The following is a 26,675-nucleotide window of genomic DNA, read 5'->3' as shown; positions in this document are numbered from 1 at the left end:
CAAATGCAATAGCATTTAAAATATTATATACTGGCAGCCCGTCCCGACGTTGTCCGGGTATGAATTGCTGTCGGCCAGTAGTATATTGTTTTGTAGGACTTCGTTTTGATAGCATTTCTTATCTGTGACAGGCCTGTGAAACGCTCCGATTCACAGTGCACTGCTGATGCACTTAAGAGTGCGTGTTCAGTAGTGTGTGAACTCGAGTTTCCTTACTTTATTTTTCCCTGCAATATTATATAGCGCGAACTCGACAATGTGGCATGAGCACAATTTACATTACAGAAGAACACATTAATTTGTGGTAGGCACGGGGAGACAAAGCAATTTGCCTGGAATCACAGGATGTTGAACTGATGCCAAGATTCAAACGTAGCTCCCCAGCTCTAAAGTTCGCAATTTTAGAACCTGTGGCGGGAAGTGTGTCTAAAAGTGTATGTCGTCCTGGCCATCAATGAGAGAGACCTGTGCATTTTTCAAATCGGTGCTGAAAAAATATGAGTATGTTGCTGGAGATGTGGGCCGCCGTGCCACCAATGCACTTACCGGGGGAGGGTAAACACCCATTATTCTGCAACTTTCTTTCCGCAGAAAATCACTCCGCATACTTTCATTATGAAAGTACCATGACTCCGCAAGGCCATTATAACGCATGGCATTACATGTTATATGCTTTTACCACGCATACATTTACAATGAAATACGTTGTAAATGCATGAATGGTAAAAGCATGTTTTTTTTAAATGTTCGGATAAGGTAAGTATAGGTATAGGGGTATATGTTTTGGGGTACTGAGGTATATATTTTGGGGTGTTTGGGTATTTTAAGGGTTCAGATATAGTTTTGGGTTATGGGGTACAGGGGTAGTTTTAGCGTTTAGGGATAGGTATGGGTTTTGGGGTACAGGGGTATTTTTAGGGTTCAGGGCTAGGTTAGGGTTTTGGGGTATAGGGGTATTTTTAAGGTTCAGGGGTAGTTTTGGGCTTTGGGGTACAGGGGTATTTTAAGGGTTCAGGGCTAGGTTTGAGTTTTGGGGTACAGGGGTATTTTTAGGGTTCAGGGCTAGGTTTGGGTTTTGGGGTACAGGGGTATTTTAGGGTTCAGTGGTAGGTTTGCGTTTTGGGGTACAGGGTTATTTTTATGGTTCAGGGCTAGGTTTGGGTTTTTGGGTGCAGGGGTATATTTAGGGTTCAGGGGTAGGTTTGGGGTTTGGGGTACAGGGGTATTTTAAGGGTTCAGGCTAAGTTTGGGTTTTGGGGTACAGAGGTATTTTTGGGTTCAGGGGTAGGTTTGGTTTTTGGGGTACAGGGGTATTTTTAGGATTTAGGTATAGGTTTGGGTTTTGGGGTACAGGGTATATTTATAGGGTTAAGATGGGCTAAAAAAAAAAAAAGATGGGTTAGTGTTTAAGGGTGTTGGGGTATTTAAAGGAGTAAGGGTGGGTTTTGATTATGGGGTGCAGAGGTATTTAAAGGGAGCAGGGTGAACACCCGGAGCTGGAATGTGGAGAACCTGGGAAGAAAAAACAATGAAATAATTGACACGACGCGCGCCCCGCAGCCGCCCACACCCCCAGCACGGTATATGAGACATGGCATGAAGTGCAGATTGTTCTGCATTCTGTCCATCATCTGTTGTTTATACAATCTCATACGTGCACCCCAATACAGAGATCTGGGCCAAAATCCATCATTTTTTTTGCACTCCACTCCTCCTCAGCCATGACCCTGCGCCTATGAGAAACATTCTAGGACCTTTGAACTGCTAAGCCATGTCTATCCTGGATCTGACTCACACATGCTAGGACCAATTTCTGGCTATCAACCATTTTAAATTAGGATAGCTTGACTCTAGTGGCGTGGAGAGCATGGCACTCACGTCTGAGCATACCCATCCTACTCTGGGTGACCAATGCAAAAACAACAGTTGATGGACAGAATGCAGAACAATGTCATACATTCACCCCAGTACAGAGATCTGGCCCTAAATCCATCGTTGTTTTGCACTCCACACCACCCCAGTTCAGACATGGCCATATGCAAATCTGCCTTGACCCTGTGCCTCATGGGAACAGACCAGCCCAAAGGGTGGAACATACCACATGCCCCCAGCATTTGTCACGCCCCCACAGCACAACGCAGACACGCCCACAAGGGACTACTTTGCTGTCGCGGTTCTTTAACTTTTTAAATGTATATGGTGGGCGTCTGCATAGCCTATGTCCTTCTGCTGCAACTGCCCTTTCCAACGCTGTATTGGGTGTTGTGATTGGTGCTGTGGTTCCTGAGATTACCCGCCTCAAAGGTTTGGGCTCTCTCTTTATTATATTAGTATGGATTCTACAAAGAGCTGCAGTTCACCTCATCGTCCCCCGTTGAACGCGATTAGTCAAATGCAATAGCATTTAAAATATTATACATCAAACTGCAGTTCACCCCGCCGTCCCTAGATGTCCCTGATGAGGCAAATGCAACCAGCATTTAAAATATTACACATCAACCTGCAGTTCACCTCGTCGTCCCTAGATGTCCCTGATGAGGCAAATGCAATAGCATTTAAAATATTATACATCAAGCTGCAGTTCACCCCGCCGTCCCTAGATGTCCCTGATGAGGCAAATGCAATAGCATTTAAAATATTATACATCAAGCTGCAGTTTACCTCGTCGTCCCAAGATGTCCCTGATGAGTAAAATTCAAAAATATTGAAACACTTTCATGAATGCTAAACATGATGCTAATCTTATCCCATAATGCTTTGCAGGGCCTTTTAGTTGTATTTTTGCCCATAACTGTGCTTGGGGTGGTTCTAAGAGAATGGGACCTCCTCTGAATTACTATTTAAAGGGAGCAGGAATGTATAGAACCTGGGAAGAAAAAACAACACTTGTGACGGAATGATCCTAGCGATTGCCACGCCCCCCAGCACACACCCACAGCACAATGCAGACACGCCCACAAGGGACTACTTTGCTGGCACGATTCTTTTACCTTTTAAATGTATATGGTGTGCGTCTGCATAGCCTATGTCCTTCTGCTGCAACTGCCCTTTCCAACGCTTTATTGGGTGTTGTGATTGGTGCTGTGGTTCCCGAGTTTACCCGCCTCAAAGGTTCAAAGTTCTTCCTTTATAATAGTAGTATAGATTGTGCTCTAATTGACTCAGATGGGCCGGGCAGTATTTCCCCCCCACACCTCGAACATACCCAGAAGGGACAGGTTCTTGAAAATCTATTAATCGGAAATGATCTGTATGAGGCGGAGTTTTATGATAATAGCTCACGGGTTGCCACATACACGGGAAGGGACTGTGATTCGATAATTGATTCTATTTTTTTATCATTATGTCTCCTTAAATATGTGATCTCTTATAATGCTGTAGTTATGTCGTTGAGTGATCATAACCCCGTGGGGATGGAGCAAGCTAATGGTTTTTCGCTTCTAAATTCATCTGTTACCCCCCAGGCTATAATGTCAGTCAAAGCTAAAGATCAGGGGAGAAGGATCAAATGGGGACAGGTAGTTCCTGATGATTTTTTCCTAAAATTAATATCTATGGCTGCTGAAGATTTGAATGTTTGTGCCAATCCCCACTCTAGGAGCGAGGAGGTTTTAACTTCCTTTGAAGGTGTCTGTCGGACAGTGGCCATAAACTTAACAGCTAAAGGCCAGGGAGGTAAAAATAAACCGGTAATGCGCTGGTTTGATAGCAACTGCAGTAAAGCCCATTACCTCCTTAAAAAAGCACTTAATACCCGTCCGAGGGACAAAGCCCTAGTGGTGCAACTTAGAAAGGATTATACCAGGGCAATTAAAATACGTAAAAATGAATTAAAGAGGGATGCCTGGGCCGAACTCATGGATAAAGCCTCCTTAAAAAACAGTGCTAAGTTTTGGTCAATTATTAATACCCCTTTGTTTTCTCGTGACCAAAATAACGTGCTGGAACTTAACATCTCAGAGGAAGATTGGCTTAGCCATTTTGAAAAAATCTACGGTAGCAACATGGATCAGGAATCCTTTGTAGTCCCTGCGTCCGAACTCCCCCTGGCGCCTGTTAGTTTTGATACAGTCGAAGTCATTAGAGCAATCGAGGGCACTGCGGGCCGAAAGGCCCCGGGCCCTGATGGGGTTCCAGCTGATATGTTTAAGGCTAATCCAGTGTACTGGGCTAATATTTTAACCAAAGTTTTTAATGCCTCAGCCACTGTGGGATTTCCTAATTCCTGGTCCTCAGCTACTATAATCCCAGTGTTCAAAAAAGGTCAGAGGGGAGACCCTAGATGCTATAGGCCTATATCATTGTTGGACTCCTCGGTTAAAATCCTAGGGAAAGTTGTCCTGGCGAGAATAGCATCTTGGGCCAAAGGGAATAACATTCTGACCGAGGCACAAATCGACTTTGGACGGAGGACCAATGCCTCAATCTTCACCTCATAATTTCCAAATATACGAGGGCAAAAGGGGGATCGATATTTTTAGGCTTCATGGACCTATCCACAGCCTTTGATCTAGTTAGTAGATCAAGGCTGTGGACTATGCTCCTGAAGTTGGGCCTTGACTGCTCCTTGGTACATTTCCTAGCGGAGCTCCACAAAGATCTGAAAGCCTGCATTAGGATGACAACAGAGGGGAAATGTACGGCAAGTTTTAGATCAAGTAGAGGGGTGCGCCAAGGCTGCATCTTGGCCCCAATGTTATTCACGCTATATGTGAATTCATTGGAGGCTGACCTAACAGCTGTCACTCAGGATATTCCGTGCATGGGGGGTGCACCAATTCCGGTGCTCCTCTATGCCGATGATCCGGTGCTGATAGCCAGGACCCCAATTGCCCTGCAAAAGCTGCTTGATTCTTTTGGAAATTTTATGTCCAGTCTAGATCTGGTGATCAATAGCAGTAAATCCCACACAATGTCAGTAGGCTGCTCTAAAAATAAAGAAAAAACCTTCTTCTGTGACGGCGAGGTTATCTCTAGCGTTAAGGTTTTCACCTACTTGGGTGTAATTTTCGATCATAGGGGTACTAAGACAACACAGTTAACATCTAAAGCGAACGCGGTGAGAAGTTCAGCCTCCGCAGTCTTGGGGTTCGCTAAAAGACTAGGGGGAAACCCACAGAGGCTATCGCAAGATATGGGGCTGCAATTTGGGGCTTTGCAAAACCTGACCGCATCCAAACAGAGGAAAACAAATTCCTGCGGTCATTGCTGGGCCTACCTCAGTCAACAGCAACTTATTCCCTACACCTTGAGCTAGGTCTTGGTTATATTATAGACACGATAAAACTAGCCCCGTTCCTGATGTGGATCAAGCTCTGGCTAAACCCGAAACTTAGCCTTAATCACAAGATTATAAAAGATTGTCTTAAACTAGATCACAGGAGGGATATCCAGTGGCTGTCCTGTGTAGAGTCTTTGGCTGTAAAGCTAGGACGCCCTGAGATTTTTGATAGTCCAGAATCCCTGTGTAAAGCAGATCTAGTGTGGGCGAAGACTAATTTTATTAGGCTTTGTGTTGCCGAGCGCGAAACGGATGAGCTATGTAAACCATCTGTGAGGGTGCATGTAATGATAACTACATCCCTTGAGCTGGCTCCTTATTTGTCAGTGGTGACAAATTTCTTCCATAGATGGCTACTTACTAAATTCCGTTTCAATCAAATCCATATGGTCCTTTGGGACGAGAAAGATTGGTGTAGGCCTGAGGAGTCGACCCCATGCAAATGTGATGACCATTCCACCCAGGACACTGCGCATTTTCTGTTTTTCTGCTCCTTGTATTGTATACCCCGGAATCGATTTTTAAAACCAATACTGAAGGAGTTGAGATTTACGCAGTATAAGCCCGCATTGTTATATTTGCAAATGATGGAATCTCCCGTAACTATGTATTGTATCGCCAGTTTCCTGGCTGCTTCTGTAAGAAGTAGGAGATTGAGATTAAGATTGGATCTTTAATGCTGAAAGTTAACCATTTCTGTATTATGTACTTGATTAATGGACTGTTGGGCTCAAATGGAAATGAAATTGGGTAATTATCTTTTTAAACTGGGTTTTAACTATTGCCATGTTTAATACTGTATTAATTGATTTTTAAAAATGTTTTAACAGTTTTTATAAATGTCTAGAATACTTTTATGATTTTAACTAATCGAATAAAGTGGTTTTGACTTGACTTGACTTGATCAAAGATCATTCAACTTTGAAATTATATTAACTCTAAAGCTTTGTGTTTTTGTTTTTTCTCAGGTGACTGGTTATGGGTACCCTTTTACCACCATTGCTCGCAGCCGCAGACCATCATCAGCGATGGAGACCTCTACACCAAGCAAATCCATTGGGACCCTCCATTCATCCGACAAGCATGCACAACTGATCCTGGCGCAGATGAACACTATGAGGGGTCAAGCAGACCTGTGCGATGTACGACTGGTGGTGGGGGATTCGCAGTTTGCAGTGCACAGGCTGGTTTTGGCTGCCAGCAGTCCTTACTTTGCCGCCCTGCTCTCTGGAGGCATGAGCGAGTCCTCAAAAGAGGTGGTGCAACTCTTGGGTGTGGAATCTAGCATCTTCCAGCTTCTCCTGGATTTCATTTACACAGGTACAGCAAAGGCAGATCTCCCCCCAGAGGCTGTGCTGATGTAGCAGGAAGGGTTATCAAGGTCGTTTACCAAGACTGGCCCCCTCTCCCTTAAGAGCAAGGCGATGTATAGGCTACAGTATGTGCTACTGCAAGATGGGAAAGGTTTCCTTACACACAGATATTAAATGGAAGGTAAAGTGAGTACACATCAGGAGAGAAGTAATTTCCAATGAAGAGTATCAGATGTGGAATACAAGCCCACTGACAGGGAGGTGTGCTATTTTTATAGTGTGTTGTTCCAAGCTGTAAAATAGGAAGCAGCTCTTTTAAAAAAGAGGTGTTTTGAAAAGTGAAGTATAAAGCCGCAGATTGAGGTAGCCTTTTACAGTGAGGGCTTACAAGCTTTAGATTCCAAGCCTAAAATGTAAAGTTTTTTTTAATTTTAGGATGTTTTGCTATGGGCATTATATATGTTGCAGCTGTAAAGGTGCTCTTTCTGTTTTTTACCCCTTCCCCTGCAGGTGTGGTCTCCATCAGTCCAGCAAATGTGCAAGAACTTCTGACGGCAGCCGACATGTTGCAACTCACCGAGGTAGTGAGCCTGTGCAGTGATTTTTTGAAGGGGCAGATTGATGCCTCCAACTGCATTGGCTTCTTCCAGTTCTCCGAGCAGATCAGCTGCCACGAGCTGCTAGAGTTTACGGAGAACTACATACATGCACACTTTTTGCAGGTACAGAGTGGGGAGGAGTTCCTGGCACTCACCAAGGAACAGCTGGTGCGCTTACTACGGAGCGAGGAGCTGAGCATCGAGGACGAGTACCAGGTGTTTGGAGCCGCCATGTCCTGGATTCTCAAAGATTTGGTCCAACGCCGACGGCATGTGGTAGAGGTGCTGGACCCAGTCCGATTCCCACTGCTGCCACCACAGCAACTTATGAAGTACATTGAAGGTAACATTGTTTAGAACATCATAGCCTCTACCTATAAACAGGGAAGTCCATAGGTATTTTTACATAAATGGGGAAAATATTTTATTTTTGGTAAGGGTCTATGTGGGCACTTCTTTGCAGGGGTTCAATGGTAGATAATTTAGGGCCATTGCTGGAGCTGTGTGTGGATCCCAGTAGTCGATTTGTGCTGTAGATCCTTGCTGAGAAACATTGCTTAAGCTTCCCATTTGTTTGAGTATTAAAGCAGCAGAAGGTACCTCAGCTCAGTTGTGGCACACACTAGCCAGGTTGTGGGTGCGCTCCTGTACAGGAATACCATGAGATGATGCAGGTCATGAGTGAAATACAGTAGCATTGACCTTTGTCTGTTCTATTTCATGTTACTGAATTATTGTAAAGTCTGGGTAGCGGTGAAGGTGCAAAGCCACTTCTTTCACCACATTCTTCATTCAGACCTGAGCAGGGATGTGCTTTCATTTGGCAAACCATAGAAAGACCAGCATGCTCATTGCACAGCACCTTCCACCTTATCTGACCATTGAACCCCTCTGTGGATTGACTGCATCATCCTATGGCACAATCCACATGTCCTCCTGTCTTGTTGATCTTTTTTTATCTTTATGTTTCAAAGTGTTTGTTCTGAGGTGTCAGTGTAACGCAAAAAAAAAAAAAAAGATATGAGCTAAAACCGTGTTTCGGCCTTGTCCTGACAGGGCAGTGGGCCAGAATGCCACTAGCTAGCCTAAACATCGCCACGTTGTATTTGGTAGGCACCAGAACTGCAACTCATATATAGATATATATGTGTGTGTATATATATATATATGTGTGTGTATATATATATATATATACACACTCTCGCACACTCTCTCTCGCACACACTCTCTCTTGCACGCACACACTCTCGCTCACACACACTATCGTGCACACACACTATCGTACACACACACACACACTCTCGCGCACACACACACTCTCGCGCACACACACACACTCTTGCACACACACTCTCTTGCGCACACACACTCTCTTGCGCACACACACTATCACGCACACACACTCTCGCAAACACACTCTCGCACTTACACTTCTCTACTGACACCCTGGAAATGTAATCTAAATCAATCACATCTAAAGACGCACCCCTCCTCCTTCAAACACCGCTTTTGACTGACCTGTGCAAGAGCATCTGCTCCATCATAACACTTTAGTATAGTGAACTATGTATACAGAATTACCTGTTCAAATTGCACTTGAATATACTATGTAAAATTGGCTTGCTTGAATTTCTTCTTCATGGCGAAATTGAACTTCAGTGCATTGCCCAGAAATATTTGCTCCCTGACTAAATTGTTCTAAATCTAAATGACTCAAGCCATAAACACCTGTTACCCAGCACAACGGCATTTGAATCAGCTGGCTAGTAACTTTTACTTGCTGGCATAACTACATGAAGAGTGCACTAATTAAAAATAGCTGATCCCTGACAAATTGCATTTGAATCTATGGGACAACCTCTTTGATCCCTTACAAAAAGAAACATAACTCGGTCTGAACTGTTGCTGCAATATCAGAAAATGAGGGAGACCCCTCACACCAAGGGGGGCAGAGTTCCACAAACCCAAAAATATTTAATTCCCCTGGGCACTACTCCTATCGATTCTCACACTATGCATACATACCAAACGTATTATCTAACACAACCACAAGAAGACTACAAAAATATATGCCGTTACATGTTTCATACAAACACAATAAAATATTTTGCACATTTAAAGTTTCATATATTTAATAACACCGTTAAAAATACCATGCATATATATAACATATATGATTTTCCCTAAAACATTACAGTTGGTCTTCACAAACAAACACATAAACTTTTTATGTCACCTGGTCTCAATGAATTCATTAAATAACATATACAGATCTCCAGTGCATTGCAACAATTAGTCAACACTTTTCAGTGGACACTACAAATAACAGTGACCTTCTTCAGGACAATGTAAATATCGCTTCCCCAATGTTTTATCATATGATATCTATAAAAGAACGAAAAACATTAATAATCACATTTAACACTTTTAAACAGCAATGCACAGACATTATTGTCAAACACATTTCAGACATTACTTAAATAAAAAATAAATGCAACCAGTTCCAAATTAAAACCATTGACATCCCCATCCTCGCATAGTGTTAATTCACAATTTCAAACAAGAAGTCATCTTCACTTTCTGGTATACAAACCACCTACGCTTCTAAATAGCACCACAACTCCCTAAATTGGTATTCACTCATTCTCATTATAATCCTTAATTTTTATGGATTATAGGCACTCACCAGCTGGTGATATTGTCGGCAATAAATTATGGTCACCAACTCATCCTTTATTCTACAAAGGGAGCTATATGGGCTATCATCCACTTTACTCTGTATTGGTGCAGTTTCTATCCTGCCACCTATTTTTTTTTAAAAGGAACACATGCCCATCAAATAATCCTTCCACGAGCTGGCATCTAACGATCACCAAACAATTAAACCTCTCACCTGAATACACCCAAGGATGATGCTCTGACACGAGGTATGCGTGTGTGTTACAGTAAATATTTTCTACTCTGTGTTCACAGGGACCGAATGTAAATTCACGCCTTCCAAGGAGTATTTAACAGTAGGTATTCCACTGTCCCTGAAAGGGTAACAATCTTCACAATAAAAATATGTAAGGCACAAACCTTGTGCCTACCTCAACATGCAAACCTAACTCTCACCTATAAATAATCGCCCTGCTCTCACCACACTTGAAAAGAGCTCCCCAGCACAATGTATTCCAATATACCACCTTCTGATAGTCTAAAAGGGAGGGAGAAACAGTATATTGAATTCCTCACTATTGCTCATCACCACCAGCATATATCATATCACATTTCACCATTGTTTAAAAATAACTTAGGCAACATTACATCACTTTCATCCCAACGTAGGAGGAAACTATATCTTGTCACAGATTAAAATCTCCTCATCGGGTTTTAAGTTGCTATTACACAAATTTTTAAAAGAAAATGTATTCTCTAATCCTACTGACCTTTATCTTCAAGATCTATCCATCCGCAAAGCATCCATGGTTACCTCCAGAAACGGAATACCAAACTCACTACGTTCGTCAGTCCATATGTACAATATCAGTACATGGCACCTGGCGTTGCCCTCCCGCTGAAACCCTCACATATCGCCTGACTTCTCATTTACTCTTGAATAAACCCAGCCTTTCTGTTTCGGTGTCCTCTTTGAATTACTTCTTTTCCTGGTACCACCCAAGGTTACCTCTCATGATTCTCAATCAGTACATAAAATATACCCCACTTGTCCGCCATTTATATAACTAATACTCTAATGTACAGTGCAGCGCACACACCATTCTACATCTCTTCCTTCAAATTCCATTATCACAAATACCATGTGGCACATGACGCATCTCCTACACTCAAAGAATCCACCCCCTGCCTAACTTTGCAGTCATCTTGGAGTGGCCTCTTTGCCCAGTATTATAACTATACCTCCTTGTGGTCTTGTCAACGTTATCCTCAAGGACTCCTAAAACGCAGATGCCTCTTCTTATTCCAGTAAAAAAATCATTCTTCTGCAGCTGTAATCGAACGGATTCCGTTAAGTTAAAGGATAACCTTATCCCTTACCTTACTAGTTAACTACTTGCTATTGGGCACCCATAAAGGGTGTAGATGAGTCAGAATATATACATCCGCTATTAGAAGCCACTTAATTTAGACATATACCCTGTCCCTATTTTTCTTGTTAAACACTGGCTATTATTCGTCCCTTTCCACTCATTGATCCAGAAAACTATAGAAACATATCCTAAATATTTATCTTGCTGTGCACCCGCATGTAAAAGCTAAATCAACTCCTAGCGCCCAATTGGTCTTTCACAGTGATGAAGCATTCCCATTCTTCTCTACTATTCTGTCCACCCGTAAATGTATTCAATCTTGACATGAAGAGATGCTTTCTGACTTTTCTTACTTTGTCAGTATTTCCTCCTCTCTTCTTTACTGTCAGTTTTTCTAATATGAACCAATGGAACTCGCTTTCTCCATGCTCCTTTTGAAGGAAATGGTCCGCTAACTGAATTTTCGCCCACCTTGTTCTGAAGGCCAACCTATGTTCATTAATCCTAACTCCTAATTCACGACTAGTTTCACCAACATAACCAAGTCCACATGGTCAAATAAACCACGTTTTTTACTTCAACAATTTGTGAATGATCTAGTTTCATATGTCACCCCCTAATAAGAGACCTTGACATCCCCTATACACTGTTGCCATGTATTGCACCCTCCACATCTATGATTTCAGTAATCCTTTCTTTGTTTAAATTTACTTGTATATGGGGTCTCTTCCCTCTGTACGTATGGACTAGCTTCTTCCTGAGAAGCGAACAATGGTCTTTCCAGTTTAGCACACTTTAATCCTGTTCTTCACCCTTGAGAAATTACTCAAACACAATCCTCTCATTACTGCACTCTCCCTTAGATTGCTGAAACATACTCTCCCTATTAGAATATCTAGTGCTCTTTATGAGTGATTTATCATTTTCTTGGCATACCACCTATCCTTCAGTTTGTTGTTTTAAAAATTCAGAATGCCTGTCTTAATTCTCAATGGAGGTACACTTTCTCAAGAAACTGAGAAATTGACCAAAAAGAATATGATCGTTTTGGCTCTTTGGATGGTAACTGGAATAATGTAATAATGGATTTGTGTAAGTTGGTATGCTGAATAATTCGACTTCTAAATACCCTGAGACTTCCCTAATCGAAATGTCGAGGAAATCACATTTATATTTACTTTTGGTGACTGAGAATTTAAGATTGCTATCACCCAAATTCAGCCAAGTAATGTACCCAACCAATTGATCCTCAGGTCCTCTCCAAATAAAAAAAATATCTGTGAATTGGGACCAATATTTCACATTTTCAAAACATTGACTAATCTCACTGTAAACATGCATGCGCTTGCTTCCAGACTAAAATGTTCACCTTCAATATCCGTGCTAACCTACTAATCCCCTCGACACAATCTCCATGTGTACAACGGCAGGAGACTTATCCTGCCCCCAAAAACAGTTAATCAAGAGCTTCATCACTCAATTAACATTCACTCACTTAACATCACACTGTCATATATATTCTCTCTCATTCCACTCACAAACACTTGATCAACATTACAGATCTCCTTACTCAGTACTTGCTACATAACCTCTTTTTAACCAAAACCGGACTTCCACTTTCATCCTTTGCAGACAAAAAGATAGGCTTATTCCAAACAGTACATCTTCTTTGTGCTATCCCGCCTACACAAAGCAAACAGTACCCTCACCATACGCCACAAGCTCACTTTCAACACTACTACTGCCTATCAACATGCCTATTTCCATCTTATATACTGCGGCCATGGATATAACACGCACTTTATAACCAACTTCTCTAACCTAATGACATCAAACTCCATCTTTAGCACTAACACATACCAAACTAAGTTAAGCATGATCTCCATGCTGTCTGTCCAATCTAGACCAGTACCCTAAAAGAATGCGGAGACGGAAGTTCTCAAGATGACCATGTCCTCTCAGAACTCTCATTAGAGCTCCAATCTTTAGCCTACTTGTGAATTGCCACTGGGCCAAGTGAACTGGGGATCCAGAAACAAGGAGACCAGCAAATAGGTTAATTTCCTTCTGATTTCTTTTATAGAGACCTCCCTGGTGGTGTGTGAAAATGCCACTCCTTCTTTCCTCTGATATGGTGTTGTAGTGGCCTTCGGGCTGTGTAACATGGTACCGATTATGGCAGACCTCTAGGCGATTCTCTCGATCATATGGGAATAGCAGGCACGATAACGCCAGAGTTAAAATGTGATCCGGGATTGATGGGAGAAACAGAGAGCTTTTAGTGGACCTCAGTGCATGAAAGCGGTTTAAGCATTCTTTACATATGCATATTATTCACCCTATATGCTGCAGCTGCGAAAGTAAGGCTGACATATGAGAGTGAGTTGTAGAAAGTCAAGTGTGAGGTGGGATGAGAGGAGTGAACTGGAGCGAGGAGAAGCTGAAACAGAGTGGGCAGGGTGATAGGAATAAGAGTTAGGCAGAGAGGGATGAGGGTGTGACAGAAAGATGGAGGACAGTGAGGAAGCAAGAGGGAGGACAGTGAGGCGGAGAAAAGAAATAAGGTGATTCAGAGAGACAGATGAGGCGAAGCAGAAAGTGAGCGTAGGAAGAAGCAGCGAGAGAATGGTGACATGGAAAGGGAGGAGGTTGACCCACAGTGATAGGCTAGTGAGATAAAGATAGGGGGGGGTGGAAGAAATGAGGATGAGGCAGAGAGAAAGAAGGGAAAGCAAAGCAAAAGAGATGAAGTGCTTAGGTACAAATCACAGAAAACAGAGTCAAACTAGTAGGAATGATACTGGCAATGGGTAGAGTGCAGCTCCACCTCTGCCAAAATGGATTTGGCCCATCAAAGCTTCAGCAGTGCATCAATACTCCCACTACAGATTCAGATGGTGGTGCTCCTGTGTTGTCAAAATGTTTCAGAAATATATTTTACTAATTCAGACTTCACATAAGAGAAATAAAGTTTTAACTTTCCACTAAATAGATTCTGAGAGTAGAGGCTCACTTCGAGGTGCTTTGGGTTTCCAGACCTCTACTAACTGTGCCTTGCTTGGCAGCACACTTTACAGTAGATTCCTATGAATTAACTTGGGGAAATCCATGTGTGCGTTGTCTATAACCTCTGCCTCGGGTCAAAAGATGTCTAGCTACAGGCAATCCTATTGCTTGAGCTTAAAGCTGTTGATGACGTTATCCTACTGCTGCTCCAATTGAAGATGCGCTTGGATCTAAGCAGCACTACTACATTTGTCTTTTTCTTGAAGCTCACCTCTTCCCATTCTCATTTCGCTCTATCGTCTCCTTCATTGCATCTTCCCCGCAACCCTCCATCTTATAATGTTGAAGAATTTATTACTACAGACTCTGAGTTGTAGCTTGAGGGTTGTTTAAATTAAATACTCTGTTCCAAATATTGGTTGCCAAATGAGTGTACCCCCAATAGTTAAGTTGTCATAGTTTACAGTAGGAACCCATAATTCATCGACTAGGTTTGGAAATTGCAAAACACATTTTCTTTCTTTTCTAGTAATTATGAATGTCACACAACCAGAACTATGCACTCATTCTGATGGCCCCAGTCTAGGCACAAGAAATACCCACCGGAGTATGCCACGTAGGGATCATTGAAAAGCCTCTTCAATACAAAGATTATCTTTTCTATCAGGATTGAGTCCTCTGAATAAATGTTTGTAAAAATTAGACACTATGCCCTCGCCTAGTTGTTACTAGGTAGGCTGACCATGAACTCTTTACGAGAGCAGCTGTTTAGATGGGAGTTCGTAATCCTCTTTTTATTTTACCATTTTTTTTTTATCAGTATTTTTTAGACCGAGTTAAAAAAGAACAATACTTGTAACTGCATCAAAATTTCACTGCCCAAAACCATAGATCAGCGGTTCTTAACCTTTTGAATTTTGTGGATCCTCACTGAATCACAACTGGAAGCCTGGGTCACTGGCCGAAGAAAAGTGTACAATTCGAACCTCCAAAGCATTATACAGAAACATTTACATAGCACCTTCTCAAATTATAGAAGCTTTTATTTCATTCATAATTTTTTTTATGGGAAGGCTGGAGCTTTCAAAATGTAGTTTTATTTCTAAAAGAGAAAGCGATGTTTGAAACACCAGCTTATCGGAGAAGTGTGGCTCACTGGTTAGAGCAGGCAGACCCTGAAGCAGAGGTCAGACCCGGGACCAGGGTTCAATTCCCGATGCGGCAGGGTCTTGAGCTCAAATGTCCACGGCCTCGATAATTCTCGCTTCGGTGCCTGACCTAATCATGGGTTCACACTCTGCAACTCTGGGCATTAAGCTTGCTTAATCTCCACAACGGCCCCCCGCGGCGGGATGCCTGGCTTTCACCTTGGGGATGCCCTGTAGGGGCTATCTCACAGGGAAAAACCAGGACGGGTTCCCAAGGCAAGCGCCTAGAGACCCCTGGGTGATAAGCGCTATATAAATCCAACATACAATACAATACAATACAATTATCACTTTATCTTTTTGCACCTAATGCATGCTGTTGCTTTGTTGGTGCGTACCATTATTTCAGTTAAGGCCACCAGTTGCAAGTAGCAACTTCATTTTAGCATCCAATTTCATATTCCTTCACATTTATATAACATTTAGGAAATGTCAGTTTTTTTTCTAAATATATTCTTCATTAATCAGCTAATATTGTTTAACTTTTGAAACTATTGTGTAACCCCTGAATAGGCAAAATGATCCCCAGAAATCTGCAACCCCAAGTTAAGAACTACTGCAAGACATAATATGACAGTGTTCCATAGTTAAAGCAGATAATCCACTTCCACCCCATCCTTTAATAGATGGTTAAAAGACATGTGAGGTGTATCACAGCAGTAGTCTACAAAGTTTGTGCAACTTTTATAGGTACAACATATGTATCAAACATTAATATTTCATGTCCTTCAGATCCAGTAATATTTCTTATTTGTCCTTGACTCTGTTAATTGTCGTCTCTTTTATCTCCAGGACTGGAAAGGAAACGGGTTTAGAGATTCTAATTGTAGGAGGTAGACCAGACTAGAGGCCCCTTGAGAAAGGTAGTCTAGAAAAGGCTTTTATATTATTCATAATCTTTTTGTATGATTTAGTGTTAGTCGGTCAGTCTTTCGAAAGCCATTACATTCCAAAATCTGAGATATCCTAAATTTAATAGGTGATGGTTTCCTTCTTTTCCAATATGCTACTATAACAATCTTTGCTGCCACTAGGTTGTTCCAAATCAGCACCTGATCTGCTTTTGCCTGATAACTTAACTTGGATGAACAATGTCCCAACAGCGCAAAGGCCAATTCATTGGGAAGAGGCTATCCCACAATATTGTTTTGTGGCTGCCAATGTTTTTGAAGACAAAAGGGATACGGTGTTCCTAGGTGGCAAGTTGGCCACCTGGTGAGTACTCAGAGTGGTGGAAAGGTGGGGAATACCTCCTTTCGAAACTAGGACCATCACACACCCAGCAAGCTAGGTGTCATGCTTCATCATATGGGTCTGCTCCTCGTTGAGCCAATGCTCAACGGGCACCCACAAAAGGGGCTCTTTATCGGAGATCTTTTGTTCCTTGCCATATAGGTGCCGTGGGTGTGAGGGGCCTGGTAGGATGTAGATGTGGTGTGTGGGTTAAAACAGGTAAGGGAATCCTCTATAATTATTTTTATTCTGGAGAGGTTAGTAGCTATTGCATTTAATTTACCACAACCCATTGTATTCTTCCTAAATCATCTTTGAATATGCATTATAGGTATATTTAGCTTGTGCAAGTTCAATGTACTCTTTCCACAAATTACTGCTTTGAACCCTTCCCATGTGCTTGCATGATTATTGTTGTCTGTGGGGCTTGAGTTGAAAGTACTCTGTAATATGTGTATGTAGTTCTTCCTTAAGCACTCTGTCCCTAAACTAGACAGGGTGAAAGATCCATTTGCCTGTGGATGTTGAGAATATCCTATGAAAAAATGATTTCTTAGGGTGCAAGGTAGAAAGGAGTGTTTTTTTGTATGCAGTACTTAATAGTGTGTGCGTCTGGTATGCATGGAAGGACACTATTTAGTTCCTTCGGTTTTTTTTTTAATTCTCTCCAAGGGTCTCCAATACCTGTGGATTTGTAGTATATCTTAAATACTAGAAAAATGCATAGAGTGAGATGTGTGATGCCATTATCATTCCAAGAGGGGATTCCAAACTGAAACTCCTGTAAAAAACATGTACTCTTTGTAAGTATGGGTAAAGTATCAAATAGTTTAGTTGGAACTTGTCCTGGCCTGTGTTTGGGTGTACACTGTGGCTACTGTTACCTTCCTTCCCGGATGAGGCCTGGCCACTATCGTTTATCTACCCTCTGTGTTGATCTTATGAGCTATGAGGGTGTATCCCACCAACTGATGTAAAAAGCGTGCTACCTCATTATGTTTAGCTTTGGTGGGAGACCATTGGATAGTATTTATACTTATTAATATATTCCTCCTGCGTTTTGTTAATGTGTGTTTCCTGCTGTTAAGTCATATTTCCCTTCTCAGAAAAACGCCCAAACTATTATTATTTTGTTAAGCACTTTAAAACCTTTTATATTCATTGATGTTAGCTTAATCTTCATAGTTCCCCATGGAGTGCATTTGCAAAAGATTGTGTATTTTGGTTCTCTGTGAGATAAATAGTGCTCGGTCTACAGCTACTGATTTATCTTCGAAACCCATTGATTCCTTCAGCTGCTCTCGTATATGCCCTCCCCTTTTTAACCAATGTCTGTAAACCTTAAGCTCAGCAATTGAATAAACATTCAATCTTCAAAGAAACTAACATTGAAAGGTCCCCCTCATTCCCCTGACTGCAGTGCCATTTGACCTTTACACAAGAAAATTTGGTTACCACATCACAGATCTTGTTGTGGCTCTGTTCCTGTGTTTGGAGTGCTCCAGCCCTCAATTTGACCATCATCCATCTCCTAGGAGAGAGGCAAAGAAGGCCCCTCATTGTCGCCATCTTCTTGCAGATGGTTTACCATTAGTGTTGGTTGTTTTTTTTTCTCAATGTCTGGGAATGGTGTTCCTTCACCTAGAGAAACTGACTCACTGGTATAGCGGTCTCAGTTTGTTGGGTTTTCATATGCGACCTTGCAGAACTAACTTTTTACTTGTTCACTAGGGTTAAGGAAAAGTTTGTAACCGTTTTTGTTGTTGTGCTTCTTTGGGGGCATCGTGCCTAATCTCTCAGTAAGCCGGTTTTAAATAGTCCTTAGTGAAACATAATGGTCACACATGCACCTCCCCCATTGATCTGTACTACAAGTAGTTATTGGGTTCCTTCCTTCAAGAAAGTGTATGTGTAGGTATGGGGGGGGGGGTCTTATTACAAGGCATTTTTCCGACCCCTCCTGGGGCCAGGGTCCAAGTAACTAGATGCATCCAGTCATTTCTTTTGACTAACATGCCTCCACCTCCTCCCCCCAACAGGATCCCTATCTGTCCGTTAGATGTTGGGCTTGCTGTGCCTCCAGTGGGCTGGTTCGGCCCTTTAGCGCTTGCGGTGAAAACCTTGGCCCTGTGCTTGCTAGAGTGTATTTTCTTGTGGCTCCATCCCAGTCACACAGATCCTGGTCCTTCCCTAGCTCCTTGCTGTGTGCTATTTCTTTCAGAAGTGCCTCACCGCAGCTTTGGTCCAAGACATGGATGTGCAGCCCTAGCAAGTCCAGGGTTGGAAAATGCTTTACTGTGTGGCAGGAGACATCCTTTACATCGCAGTGATTACACCGCAATGCATTTAGAATGCTGGAATTACAACGCAAGCGTAACATCGAATTTCACAGGAGGGCGCTACAACCTAAGGAATAGTAAGATTTACTATTCCAACACCTTCCCTACTGTACGTAGACTGGTGTTGAAATAGTAACTCTTACTACTTTTAAGTCCAGCGCCTTCCAGCGCAAGTCGTTGTAATGACTTGCGTTGTTAAAACTGAGATGTTACATACCGCGATCATTTTGATCACGTTGTAACATCACATATTCCTTTTTGCAGAGCGGCACTTCCAACTTACTTGTGCCTCCACTGCCTCATTTAGCTGAATCCCTGTGAAAAGATCAGTCTTTCGTGTATTTTTGCCAGCACCTTTAATGCATTTTGGAATGTGCAAGGTGCTACGCCCTCACCAGCCTCCTTAGGGTCTTGTCTGCACCATACTAAATCCACTGAATCCCGGCGCTGCTGTCCCCGCAGTGCATGTTCTGCGGATCACTTACGCAGGTTAACTCCAAAGTCAAGTAGTCGTGTTTTTGCGATCTTTCAGTATAATTGTTTTGTAATCTGCAGTTTGGATGGCCACTGTAGATAGTTATTTACCCTGGATTTTGCCAATTATAGCATTATTTTTTTAGTATTAGTTAGAGAATGTGGGCTTATTATTAGGTTACATTTTTCAGTATTAAGATGTTGGTCTTTCTTCCTACTCCACTCATATGAAATGGAAAACTAATAAGGTTTGACAGAGTAGTGGTGGTGTATTGCAAGCCTCCCTCCTTATTTTGTCGATCAACGTTTTTCTGCTCATTCTAATCTTACCTATCAGTCATGGGGCATTCTCCTAGACCAAAATGCAGCCCTCAATCCTTTAACTCACTCCTATTTCGCTGTACTGTACTTCTCTGTGTTTTGTGCAAGGATTAAGAAGAGAAAAGTAAAAGGCCTGTACATGGTAGAACCTAGGATACTGTCCAAATCATAGCCATTTTGTAAAGTTTACAACTGAAAAAAAGTAAGCTACCTTGCCCAGTATAAGGATAAAGTTATTTTTTAGCAACCCGCTCTGTTGCTCACATATCGTTCACATCTGATTTGGGCGTGCATTGGTTCATAGACCGCCATCTCTGGCTACATTAAGATTCCTGAAGATTTGTGTCAGAAGCTGTTCAGATGTTCTGGAAGCAATGGTGGCCTTCTGACAATGCTTTCATCTTTATAGTTGAAGGCTTTGTTCTTGGAACACTAGTAGTTGGATTGCTGTACCTGGCTAATATTAGAGCCTTGCAGGCAGCTAGATATTAATCAGAGAGTTCACATCAGCAACGTAAATCACTTATGGGTTGTTACCCTGTCCAGGAGTGAAAGATTAGTCCATAAAGGGGCATAGTTGATTCCGTCTTGTCTACACTGCATCTCCCTCTCACATATATTCAATGAAGCATCCTCTAAGTTGGCAGCAAACTAAAGTTGATGATAGGTCCCTTTCTCTGTTGGAAACTGTTTATGGCAGAAGGGGCAACGATTTGACGCTCACTCTACCAACGGTCAATCAGTTTGCACAAATTATTCCGATGTCTTAGAAATATGTAGGAGCCATGTGGACAACTCAATAGGACTTCTAAATATGGTACTCTGTGCAAGCTAGAGGACAGTTACCCATTAGAACAAAGCTATGTTTCATAAGTGGTCCCCCCCAACACTTGTCCTGTCCTGAGGAGCCACTGTTCTCTTTTTCTGTACTTGGTGGCCTCTTTTCAAGAGTTTTGGAAAAGAACAGCTCTAGATAAGAGTGAAGGAACGTTATTCATTTGTAACAATGTGAGTACTGATTCTGTTGCTTCCTTTCCATTACTGGTAATCTCTTACCATCCTTAGCTGAGATACAGCCCTTTAGTACACTGCATGCTATGTTTAGATCTGAGGTCTCATACTTTTTAAATGACTAAGCCAAGGTTTCTAGTACTTCTTTGTCTAGTTTTCAATTAAAAGAGGGCACAAGCAACTGCAGGTTCTCTTCCAGGGGATCCTCATCAATAGTCATAAGCATTAGAATATTCCCGCCCATGCGCGGGACCCTGGAAACACTATATTATATGTGCCCCAGGTCGAGTGAACAAGCGGCGTTCACGCTGAGAAACGCGTCTCAGACACTTGGGCAAATAAAAAATTAACGAGCACGAAACCTGGGTCCGTGTCCTGCTTTTACTGCATTGCGTGAATCAAGACGTGGCGGCTGTGCAGGATTTGTTATATATATATATAACAACAGCAGTTTCCAAAGCTCTGTGTAACAAACGACCCAGGAAAACCACACAAATCCAGCGTAGATGAAGGCACAAAGTTTATTAAAAGGTTGAGTCCAACAAAATCTGACGTGTTTCGGGCATCCGCCCTTGCTCACAGACATATATGTATGTATATATGTATGTGTGTATGTAGGTATGTGTATGTATGTGTATATATATATATATGTATGTATATATGTATGTATATATGTATGTATATTTGTGTATATATATATATATATATGTGTATATGTGTGTGTGTATGTATGTGTGTGTATATATATATATATATATATATATATATATATATATATGTATGTGTGTATATATATATATATATATGTGTGCATGTGTATATATATATGTGTGTATGTGTATATATATAGAGAGTGCTGGCTCCAATGGGAGCATAGCAGGACTATTTTAAACGTGGGTGTGGTAACAACCGGACATTAACGGCATCTGAGGAAGGCTTATTGTAGCCGAAATGCATCATGCCCAGCTGATTGTCCAATAAAGTGTTTCCTGATGGAATTTCCCCGTGTGGCCGCTTTCTTCATCTAATGGAGGGTTTGTCGCATATTTCCACGCCAGCCAGGGGCGTGTCAAGTGGTCCCGTTCTACTAGTAGGCTGGAGCGTTACTGGTGTTCGCGTTTGCTTCTGCATCTGTTTCTCCTGTCAAGTTATTGGCACTGCTCCAGTCCGCCTCAGCGAGCAATTGAAGTAATGACTGCTGCCTTGTGCAGTTCGTAACTGTACGTAGAGTTGGATTTACTGATTTCCAGCTCATAGCCCTACGGATACCTGCTCAAAGAGGCTGGAACGTGTGCGGGGACCAGAGGGAACACTACGGACACTTACCTGACCGGTCACCTGACACCGGGACACATCGCGTTCAGTCCCGCACAGCACACATCTATGGAGACGTGTATTTCCAACGAGGACGCCCCACGCAACATCTTCTCATCAAAGTGAACTCTGGGAGTTGTAGTCATCACCTGGCTGCAGCTGATGGGCGATCCCATGATCAAGGGCAGAGAGTGCTGGCTCCAATGGGAGCATAGCGGGACTATTTTAAACGTGGGTGTGATAACAACCGGACATTAACGGCATCTGAGGAAGGCTTATTGTAGCCGAAATGCATCATGCCCAGCTGATTGTCCAATAAAGTGTTTCCTGATGGAATTTCCCCGTGTGGCCGCTTTCTTCATCTAATGGAGGGTTCGTCGCATATTTCCACGCCAGCCAGGGGCGTGTCAAGTGGTCCCGTTCTACTAGTAGGCTGGAGCGTTACTGGTGTTCGCGTTTGCTTCTGCATCTATTTCTCCTGTCAAGTTATTGGCACTGCTCCAGTCCGCCTCAGCGAGCAATTGAAGTAAGGACTGCTGCCTTGTGCAGTTCGTAACTGTACGTAGAGTTGGATTTACTGATTTCCAGCTCATAGCCCTACGGAAACCTGCTCAAAGAGGCTGGAACGTGTGCGGGGACCAGCGGGAACACTACGGACACTTACCTGACCGGTCACCTGACACCAGGACACATCGCGTTCAGTCCCGCACAGCACACGTCTATGGAGATGTGTATTTCCAACGAGGACGCCCCACGCAACATCTTCCCATCAAAGTGAACTCTGGGAGTTGTAGTCATCACCTGGCTGCAGCTGATGGGCGATCACATGATCAAGGGCAGAGAGTGCTGACTCCAATGGGAGCATAGCGGGACTATTTTAAACGTGAGTGTGATAACAACCGGACATTAACGGCATCTGAGGAAGGCTTATTGTAGCCAAAATGCATCATGCCCAGCTGATTGTCCAATGAAGTGTTTCCTGATGGAATTTCCCTGTGTGGCCGCTTTCTTCATCTAATGGAGGGTTCGTCGCATATATATATGTATGTGTATATATATGTATATCTATGTATATGTGTATATATATACATATATCCAAGCTCCCAAAATCCTGAAGATACCCAGCCGGGTTCCAGGAAGAAAAAGCACTCTTAAGCACGGCACAGTTCGTTCAGCAGGACAATTTATTCAAAGACTCAGACGCGTTTCGGGAGAGCCCTCCCTTTCTCAATGTTATCGTCTGACAAGACGTACGAAGCGCCATTATGAATGTTTACAAAATGTTACGAAACAAACAAAGGACTGATTCTTGGTCGCAGCGCGGGGCGCCATCTTAGAATGTGTAAATTTAACATAAATTACACTAGATTGCTAGTGAGTGTACCACATCAAAATACTGCCGTGTATCGGCGACATTGTTGTCTACAAAGCAAAACCAAATACCGTATAAACTTAATACAATGCATTGCGGAGACAACGATATATTTTTATGGGAAATACCCAACCTGCGACATGAACACAAAAACTCAAATGTGGTCAGGTCGGAAATAATCTTGCCGTGGATCGGCAAATGCAGCCCCAAAAAGAGCTGCCAAAACTACGATGTGGTCAAGGACTCAAGCAAATCATCTAGTTCAGTCCCGGAAGTGATGGTTATATCCATCACGGAACAAGAAAACAAAGAACAAAAACACTCAGACCATTTCCAGAAAATGTGGCACAAATGATAAAGCTGTAAAGTTGATGTTGTGAACTCAGTATTCAACTAAACAGAACTCATAACACAAGAATACACTCAGTTAACCCAAATGTGAGGCCAGTTCTTCTCCCATATTTAAACCTCTAGGTGCTTTAGTCTCCAAGTCAATGATGTACTGGGACTCAAGTCTCCTGAGTGTGAGCAATCTGTTTCCCCCTCTGGGATTCTCTTTGACTCGGTCCAAACAAAAATATCTAAGAAGGTTCCTGTCACTGTTATGTTTTAAGGAGAAATGTCGGGCCACTGGATACGTGAAGTCTTTGTTCACAATGGCCCGCATATGCTCTAGTATCCTCAACTTGACAGGATTGATGATACTCCCAACGTACCGTAACAGACAGGGACACATTAGGCAATAGACAGCAAAGTCCGAGTGACATGACATAAACTTAGTTATTTTCCTCCCTTCCTTTCTTCCCGGGACTTGGTATGTCAATGTCCTTCTGCTTGAGGCACAGGCTTTGCATTTTCCGCAAGGGAAAAAACCTTTAGTGTCTTTCAAAGTACCTAATGGTTTCTTAATGGATGGCAGATAGCTCTGAACTATTTGATCCCTAAGAGATCTAGCCTTCCTGAATGTGATAAGTGGAATGTTGGGAATATCAGGTCCTACGATCTGATACGATTTTAGGATGTGCCAATGTTTGGACAAAATGGATCGCAGTTTGAACGAGTCAGCAGCATAAGGTGTTATAATGCGAAATTTCCCTTCATTAACCGGGCCTTTCTTCTTGACAAAGAGACTAGCACGTGGTATTTTCCTAACCCTATTGAGGGTTTCTTGAAGAAGAGAAGAGCTGTAACCTCTTGTTAAAAATCGTTCCATGCATTCACCAGCTGCTTTCTCAAAGTTGGTGTTTTGGCTGCAGTTGCGCTTTAACCGCAAAAACTCCCCGTATGGGATGTTGTTAATCAATTTACGAGGATGGCCGCTAGAAGCGTGTAAGACGCTATTGCCGGCCGTGGGCTTGCGGTAAAGTTGAGTGCAAATGCGTCCCTCACTGACACTGACTTCTAGGTCTAGGTAATTGACCCTGTCCTTACTGATTTCACTGGTAAATCTCAGATGGTACTCATTATCATTGAGCAGTTGGATATATTGGTTGGTTTCCTCAGCCGTACCATTCCACACCAGGAACAGATCATCTATGTATCTGCTCCAGGTAACCACCTTGGTGTTCCATGTGGCAAGTCTGGGGGCCCAGGCTACCTGCTCCTCCCACCAGCCGACGAAAAGATTCGCGTAGCTGGTGGCGAAGCAGGAACCCATGGCCGTACCAGAGAGTTGGCGATACATAGTGTCCTGGAAAAGAAAGATATTATTACGCAGGCAAAATGAAATAAATTCCAATAGCATCTTATTATGCATAGCATATTTTAGTTCTCGTTTGCTCAGGAAATATTCCACTGCATGTAGCCCCTGTTCATGGTCAATACAAGTATATAAACTTGTTATATCCAGGGTAATCAAGATGTAAGATGATTGCCACTCCAACAATTCCACCTTCTCAATGAAATCAGTGGTGTCTCTGATATATGATCTTAAGGACAGTACAAAGTTAAACAGGTGGTGATCCAAGAATTTCGATAGATTTTCAGTCAATCCTCCCATGGATGAAATTATAGGTCTTCCTGGGGGTTCTTTGATGTCCTTGTGAACCTTGGGTAGATGGTAGAAACAAGGTAATACAGGATTAGTGGTTTTCAGAAACAGATACTCCTCCAAGTCCAACATTTGTTTATCATACCATTTCTTCAATAAGGTATGAAGGTCATTGATGCTGGTAGAATATTCCTGTAACTTAATCACAGCATAACAGGAGGTATCCTGAAGTTGGCGCATGGCTTCTGCAACATATTTGGGCCTCGACATAATCACAATGTTGCCTCCCTTATCTGAGGGTTTGCATACAATGGTTTTGTCCTCCAAAAGTGAATTGATGGCAGATTGTTGCTCTTTGGTGGTGTTATATTGCGTCTTCTGGTTGCCTCGTGTATTTCTTAGAGCCATCAGATCCCTGGTGATCACATCTGAGAAGACGTCAATAGGATCCACAGCTAGTTGGGGGACAAATTTGGAGGCCAGCTTAAAGTCACTCTTGGGTGCGACTTGGTCTATGTCGACATTAGCCAGTCTTTGCGTCAGTGTGTTTTCCGCCAAACTGGCTTCCGTATCGCCTTCTCTCCTTAGATTATGTAAGACTTCGCAGGCTGTCAAGTCATTTACTGTGAGGAGGTTTGTTTCCTTACGGTTCAGTCTTAGTAGTTGGACTTCTTTCGCTGTAGGCTTGGTTTTGTGAAACTTGTGCAGTTTAACTTTCCGAATAGATTTGTACAAATCAATACGCGTTTGCGTATACTCCATGTTTTTATTCGGACAAAAAGTGAGTCCTAGCTTTAAAACGGACTCTTCAGCTGGCTTAAGGTGTCTTTCAGAAAGATTAACGATGGTGAGTTGCTCCGACGAGCTCACCATCTTCCTCTCCTCTGACTCCTGGTAACCCTCGTGGTGGTTTTGGTCTGGTTGGTGCCTCTGCCTCTCACCCTTCCAGCCCCCCCGTCGGGTTTGTCAGCCTCTTCTGGTGGTTTGTTCTTGCCGTCCCTTAGCCAGCTCTCTTGGATGACAGTGAACTCCTGTTGAAAAGGGGTCTGCTGGGCCGTTGGCTCAGATGTAGATGCCAGGCCAGTTGTTTCATCGCCTGACAGTTCGCTAGCATTCACGTCGGAGTCTGATGTTTCCACTCTGGTTTCGACGTTTGATTTGGGCATTTGTCTTTTTCTTGCCA

At 42.6% G+C, this 26,675-nt stretch overlaps 1 protein-coding gene across 1 annotated transcript in view; it reads left to right on the top strand.

The window, feature by feature from the left end:
* The window catches only part of IPP (intracisternal A particle-promoted polypeptide), a 224,580-nt gene that overhangs the window by 93,630 nt on the left and 104,275 nt on the right, over positions 1–26,675 (top strand). The window contains exons 2-3 of the mRNA XM_086953161.1: positions 6,250–6,601; positions 7,105–7,536. Of these exons, the coding sequence (XP_086809287.1) occupies positions 6,310–6,601; positions 7,105–7,536 (724 nt within the window). The 5' untranslated portion in view covers positions 6,250–6,309. The remainder of the gene's footprint in view (positions 1–6,249; positions 6,602–7,104; positions 7,537–26,675) is intronic.

This window comes from Lissotriton vulgaris, chromosome 1_2 (assembly GCF_964263255.1).
Source record: "Lissotriton vulgaris chromosome 1_2, aLisVul1.2, whole genome shotgun sequence".
NCBI classification, from domain to species: Eukaryota; Metazoa; Chordata; class Amphibia; order Caudata; family Salamandridae; genus Lissotriton; species Lissotriton vulgaris.
The sequence above is the reverse complement of the archived record's forward strand: the minus strand, read 5'-3'. Positions and strand labels throughout refer to the sequence as shown.